Genomic DNA, 6,517 nt, shown 5'->3' on the forward strand with positions numbered 1-6,517 from the left:
CTAGTAACCGGAAGGTTGCAAGTTCAAACCCCCGAGCTGACAAGGTACAAATCTGTCGTTCTGCCCTTGAACAGGCAGTTAACCCACTGTTCCTAGGCCGTCATTGAAAATAAGAATTTCTTAACTGACTTGCCTAGTTAAATAAAGGTAAAATAAAAATAAATAAAATAAAAGGTCAATTTCGAGTCTAATAGCAAATGGTCTGAGTATTTAATATAATTCAAATATTAGTGTTTTTCATTTTTAATAAATTAGCAAACATTTCTATTGTTTTTTTTTTCTCCACTTTTTCATAATGGGGTAATATGTGTATTTAATCCATTTTAGAATAAGGCTTTAACATAACAAAATGTTTAAAAAGTCAAGGGGTCTGAATACATTCCAAAGCACTGTACATGCACAACATAAGCCTGGCTCATGGGATATTGATATCCACAGTGCTCCATACACAACATTTCTTGTAATCACACAAAAGGTTATTTTGAACAATAATTTTTTTCTGCCCCATGGCAAAATGTTTAGAATTACAAGAAATTAGGTTTAAAACTGCAAAATGTTCTCTTCCCCAAGGCAAATGAATACAATTTCAGGAAATTGGCTTTAAAACTGCAACATTTGACAAGACTTGATATGTCCGGACGTGCACCGCAGAAGTCATAGTAAAACTGCTTTTTATCTCAATCTAAAGTAGGAGTTGTGTTCTGATATTATGAGGGTGTCCCTGATGAATTTGCTATCACAAAAGGAGTCCCTGGTGCAAACCAGTTTGGGAACACCTGACCTTGTCCATGTGGTTCCACAGATGAGAAGAGTTACTAACAGTCGCTATACATCTGTGATTGGGGCAGCCTTAACCACCATATAAAATATATTTTGACATGTAGCCTAAATGTTTTATGACTTGTTTGGTTATTCAGATGAGCTTGCTATGGTCTGGCGAGAAACTCAAATCTACCTTGAAGAAGAAGTTTCAACATGTATTTGAGCGAATTGGGGACCAAGGAAATCCAACAAGACGTCTCAACCAGATCTACACAGACCTCTACATCACAGAGGGTGAAAGTGGAGAGGTCAACAGTGAACATGAAGTGAGACAAATCGAGACAACATCCAGCAACACAAGAGTCGCCAATCAAATACAACAACATCTTTAAATCGTTACCCGGACAAGACACACCAATCATAAGTGTGATGACCAAGGGAGTAGCTGGCATTGGAAAAACAGTCTCTGTGCAGAAGTTCATTCTGGACTAGACTGAAGGAAAAGCAAATAAAGACATCCAGTTAGTATTCCCGTTCCCTTTTCGGGAGCTGAATTTGAGGAAAGGAAACAAGCACAGTTTGAATGAGCTTCTTGGTCATTTTATCATGGGGATGAAAAACGTTGATTCCTCTGACTATGACAAGTGCAACGTTTTGTTTGTCTTTGAAGGTCTGAATGAGTGCAGACTTCTTCTAGACTTCCAGAACAATAAGAGCTGTTGTGACATCAGAGTCCACTTCGGTAGATGTGCTGCTTACAAACCTCATCAAGGGGAATCTGCTTCCTTTTGCTCTTATCTGGATAACCTCCCAACCTGTAGCAGCCAATCAGATCCATTCTCAGTATATTGACCTGCTGACAGAGGTATGAGGATTCAACAACCCTCAGAAGGAGGAGTACTTCCGGAAGAGAATCAATGATGAGAACCTGGCCAGTAGAGTCATCACACACATGAAGTCATCAAGGAGCCTTTTATCATGTGCCACATACCAGTGTTATGTTGGATCTCTGCCACAGTTCTGGAGAGAATTTTGGATGAAGCAGTGAGTACCGACATCCCCAAAACTCTGAATGAAATGTGCACGCACTTCCTGATTTTTCAGACCAAACAGTGGAATCAGAAGTACGTTGGAGAGCGAAGTAGAGATCCTCTGTGGATGAGGGAGAGCATCCTGTCGCTGGGAAAACTGGCATTCCAGCAACTAGAGAAAGGTAATCTAATATTCTACGAAGAAGATCTAAATGAGTGTGGAATTGATATCAGAGAAGCATCAATCAAATCAAATCAAGAAGCATCAATCTACTCAGGATTGTGCACACAGATCTTCAGAGAGGAGTTTGGACTGTACCAGGGGAAGGTGAACTGCTTTCTGCATTTGAGCATCCAGGAGTTGCTTGCTGCTTTGTATGTGTTTCTCACTTTCAAGAATGGCGACAAAAGTCCACTGGTCCAACAGAGATCCTAATCCAGTAAGCTCAGAAAATCATCATTTGGACACAAAACTTTGACCGACTTACAGTGCAGTTGATCAGGCCTTACAGAGTGAGAATGGAGATATGGACCTATTCCTCCGTTTCCTTGGCCTCTCGCTGTAGTCTAATCAGACTATCCTACACGGTCTACTGACAGAATCAGGAAGCAGCTCAACCAGCATGGAGGGAACAGTCAAGTACATCAAAGAGAAGATCAGAAAGAATCTCTCTCCAGATAGGTGCATCAATCTGTTCCACTGTCTAAATGAGCTGAATGACTGACTATTCTCTAGAGGAAGAGATCCAATGCTACCTGAGACCAGGAAGTCTCTCAGAAGGCAAACTCTCACCTGCACAGTGGTCAGCTCTGTTGTTTGTGTTGCTGTCTTCAGAAGGGGAGCTAGATGTGTTTGACCTGAGGAAATACACCACATCAGAGGAGGGTCTTCTAAGGCTGCTGCCAGTAGTCAAAGCATCCAGAAAAAGCTCTGTAATACCAGATCAAAATCACAGAATATGAAATGATACTTGCTCAGATTGAGTAACCCAATGTGTTTGTTCTTCAACACTATTTTGTATTTTAGGTTGAATCAGTGTAAGAGATGCTGTGAAGAGTTGACCTCAACTCAAACTCCTCACCTGAGAGAGCTGGACCTGAGTCACAATAACCTGCTGGATTCCGGAGTGAAGCTGCTTTGTGTCGGACTTGGGAATCCACACTGTAAACTACAGATACTACAGTCAATATTCATTCAGTTCTGGGATGGATCATTATTTTTACAATATCATGGTCATTTTAACAGTGAAAAACATTCCATCAACTAATTTGTATTTTAGGCTGAATCGATGCTACATCACAGAGAGATGCTGTGAAGCGTTGGCCTCAGCTCTCAGCTCAAACTCCTCACACCTGAGAGAGCTGGACCTGAGTCACAATGACCTGCAGGACTCAGGAGTTAAGCTGCTCTCTGCTCTACACTGTCAACTGAAGACTCTGAGTTCAGTACACATGGGATGTAAGATACACTCTAACTGAGGTCTTGCAACTAAGAGAGCTGGACCTGAGCTTCAATTACCCAGGTGACTCAGGAGTGAATCTGTTCTCAGCTTTACTGGATGAGCCATGCTGTAAACTGGAAAAACTCAAGTAAAAATGAATGTGGTTGGGTGAATGAATTCAATTTTTGTAACATAATATATTTCCCCTACCGGTTGCATGTGCCAATAAATCATTGTCTATTTTTTGAACAGAATAGACATTGTTGAAGAGAGCAGGATCAACTTCGATGTGGACAATATGGCTGTGAAGTCAGCAAAACAATAGTACAAACTGAGAACCAATTTGATTGAATATCAGAAAACTAACATTTTACAATATTTTTTTTCTCTTGTGGAAAACGATACATATTAGAGTTAACATTCAGTGCAGGGTTGAGTGGAAAACTGATAGACGTTCTCTGAATGGTGGGTTTTTTTCTAAACCAATTTCACATTTTCAATCAGATCACTGTGAGCTCACACTGGAGCCGAACACAGCACACAGACTGCTCTTGCTGTCTGAAGGGAACAGAAAGTTGACACGGGTGAGGGAGAAGCCATATCCTAACCATCCTGAAAGATTTGACCACTCAAAACAAGTGCTGTGTAGAGAGGATTTGTTTGGGAGATGCTACTGGGAGGCAGACTGGAGTGGGGAATGGGTCAGTATAGGAGTGGCATACAAAGGAATCAATAGAAAAGACAAGTTTGATGACAACTGGCATGGATGCAATGCCAAGTCCTGGAGACTGAACTGCTCTCATTACAACTACATTGACTGCCATGGCGATGAGAGCACTGGCATACATGTCCCCTCCTCTCTCTCTAAAAGAGTAGAGGTGTATCTTGACTGGCTGGCTGGCACTCTGTCCTTCTACAGAGTTGTCTCTGCTGGATTGACCCACCTGTACACCTTCCGTACCACATTCGCTGAGCCTCTCTACCCAGTATTTACTCTTTGGGATGGCTCCTCTGTGTCCCTGTGCTCCAGGCGAAACAACCTTTAGTGTCTTGGAACACTCTTAAGTCTTCACAGGTTTCACATGCTTTACTGTTGTTAATACGTCCTTGTGTGGAACATGGCTTCTCACATAGCTAGACACTTTTGTGTATATAAAGTGCTATTGAAGCAGTTATTAGTCCCTGTAACTTAAATCTAAATAATGTGCAATGTTTATGATTAATGCTATTCTGTAGATGATTAACTTCTGTTTTTAACTTCTATTGCCTTTGCTGTAGTTTTCCATATCTTGAATTAATATTAAAACTGGGTTTGTCAGAACAACAACCATCATTGAGTTGGACTCTCAATCCTTATGGTGTAAAACTCCATCATCACACATTTGATCTTTGAGTGAAGATTAGAAACCGTTAGCTGTTGTTTTTAAAAAATACTTTGGCTTGTACACGTTGGTTTACATTACATAATGCTTTTTATCCATCAGATTATAAACCGGGGGCTGCCACAGCACCTCTCCTGTCCCGCTGACTCACCTCTGAACCCCCAAAAAACTGACCTTAGACCAGTGTCAACTTTATTCAGGTCAAAGGTCTTTAATCGTGTAGGTCTAAAAATGGAACTGACCACAGAAAGACAGAATGGTAGATGAGAGGTGCTGTGGTCTCTCCATTTGTAACACGGGTGGTTCAGTGAATAATTGATCACCTGTGTAAGATCCTGTTTCCCTCTGATGTCCTGTTTGTTTATGCCGTTTCTCATTAAAACACGTGTCTCAGGTCACATCAATATCTATACATCAACGGGCATGTAATCCTGACATAAGTTCATGTGTTTGTGACAAATCAGCCAGAACAGGTTTTCCATTATTGTAATCTTCATTGAGCAATACAACATAACCACAAAAAATAACTGATGTCCAAATAAAGTCCTCTTGAGATCATTGATAAAATATATTCACCTGAAAATCCTGGACATTGTATGGCCAGAAAGTTGTGGAATGCTTCAGAGATGGTTGCACTGATTGTCTTCATGAAATACCAAATGGCTCTTTTCAACAAAAGCATCTGTCAGAAAAAAGTTGTTGGGTCTAATTCGGCCTCTGTTATACTATACAGAACAGTAAGCTATAAAAACAGAGTAGCACACTCCATATATATAACCAACAGTAATTTATTGGGTAAAAAAAAACCCACCAACGTCACTGACGTTTCGGTGAACCTGAAGGCACAGTGATGCCGAAACATGGTTTTTATTTTACCCAATAAATTACTAGGAAGTAATATATGGAGTGTGCGACTTTTTGTAGCTTACAGTTTATTCACAGTTAAGAGAAAATTATTTTGTGTAGAGGTGTTGATTATGTATGCGCCAGCTCATACTTTTATTATACTACACTGAACAAAAATATAAACGAAACATGTAAATTGTTGGTCCCATGATTCATGAGCTGAAATAAAAGATTCCATAAGCACAAAAAGTTTCTCTCATTTTGTGCACACATTTGTATACATTCCTGTTAGTGAGCATTTCTCCTTTGCCAAGATAATCTATTCCCCTGACAGGTGTGTGATGTCAAGAAGTGGATTACACAGGTGCACCTTGTGCCGGGGACAATGAAAGGTCACACTAAAATGTGCAGTTGTCACAACACCACAGATGTAAGTGTGCAATTGGCACGCTGACTGTAGGAATGTCTGCCAGAGCTGTTGACATAGAATTTAATGTTAATTTTGTACCATTAGCCGCTTCCAATTTCGTTGTAGAGAATTTGGCAGTACGTACAACTGGCCTCACAACAGCACACTACGTGTAACCACGCCAGCCCAGGGTCTCCACATCCGGATTCTTCACCTGCGAGATCGTCTGAGACCAGCCACCTGGACAAATGATGAAACTGTGGGTTTGCACAACCAAAACATTTCTGCAGAAACTGTCAAAAAAACATCAGGGAAGCTCATCTGCGTGCTTGTCATCCTCACCAGGGGCGTGACCTGACTGCAGTTCGGCGTCGTAACCTACTTCAGTGGGCATATCCTCACCTTCGATGGCACGCTGGAGAAGTGTGCTCTTCACGGATGAATCCCGGTTTTAACTGTACTGGGCAGATGGCTTCATGTGGGCGAACAATTTGTTGATGTCAACATTGTGAACAGAGTGCGAACAATTTGTTGATGTCAACATTGTGAACATAGTGCCCCATGGTGGCGGTGGGGTTATGGTATGGGCAGGCATTAGCTACGGGCAATGAACACAATTTTAATTCAGATACCGTCACGAGATCC

At 41.1% G+C, this 6,517-nt stretch overlaps 1 protein-coding gene across 1 annotated transcript; it reads left to right on the forward strand.

The window, feature by feature from the left end:
- Positions 1-1,368: 1,368 nt before the first annotated feature.
- LOC110503124 (uncharacterized) lies at positions 1,369-4,387 on the forward strand. The gene is made up of 6 exons (XM_036959908.2): positions 1,369-1,504; positions 1,781-1,975; positions 2,629-2,699; positions 2,821-2,831; positions 3,074-3,239; positions 3,583-4,387. Exons 1-6 carry the CDS (start codon positions 1,369-1,371, stop codon positions 4,279-4,281), a joined length of 1,278 nt encoding a protein of 425 aa, XP_036815803.2. The 3' UTR covers positions 4,282-4,387.
- Positions 4,388-6,517: the final 2,130 nt, after the last annotated feature.

The sequence above is a fragment of the Oncorhynchus mykiss genome, chromosome 23 (genome assembly GCF_057628025.1).
Source record: "Oncorhynchus mykiss isolate SJ-2025 chromosome 23, ASM5762802v1, whole genome shotgun sequence".
In the NCBI taxonomy this organism is placed as follows: Eukaryota; Metazoa; Chordata; class Actinopteri; order Salmoniformes; family Salmonidae; genus Oncorhynchus; species Oncorhynchus mykiss.

What these genes read in the sequence shown, in the direction of transcription:
- LOC110503124 (XM_036959908.2), top strand. Translation starts at nt 1,369, where the DNA reads ATGGGGATGAAAAACGTTGATTCCTCTGACTATGACAAGTGCAACGTT. An exon ending in TGACATCAGAGTCCACTTCG is followed by an intron (nt 1,505 to 1,780) that starts GTAGATGTGCTG and finishes TCTCTGCCACAG; the next exon opens with TTCTGGAGAGAATTTTGGAT. An exon ending in AACTGAAGACTCTGAGTTCA is followed by an intron (nt 3,240 to 3,582) that starts GTACACATGGGA and finishes GAACCAATTTGA; the next exon opens with TTGAATATCAGAAAACTAAC.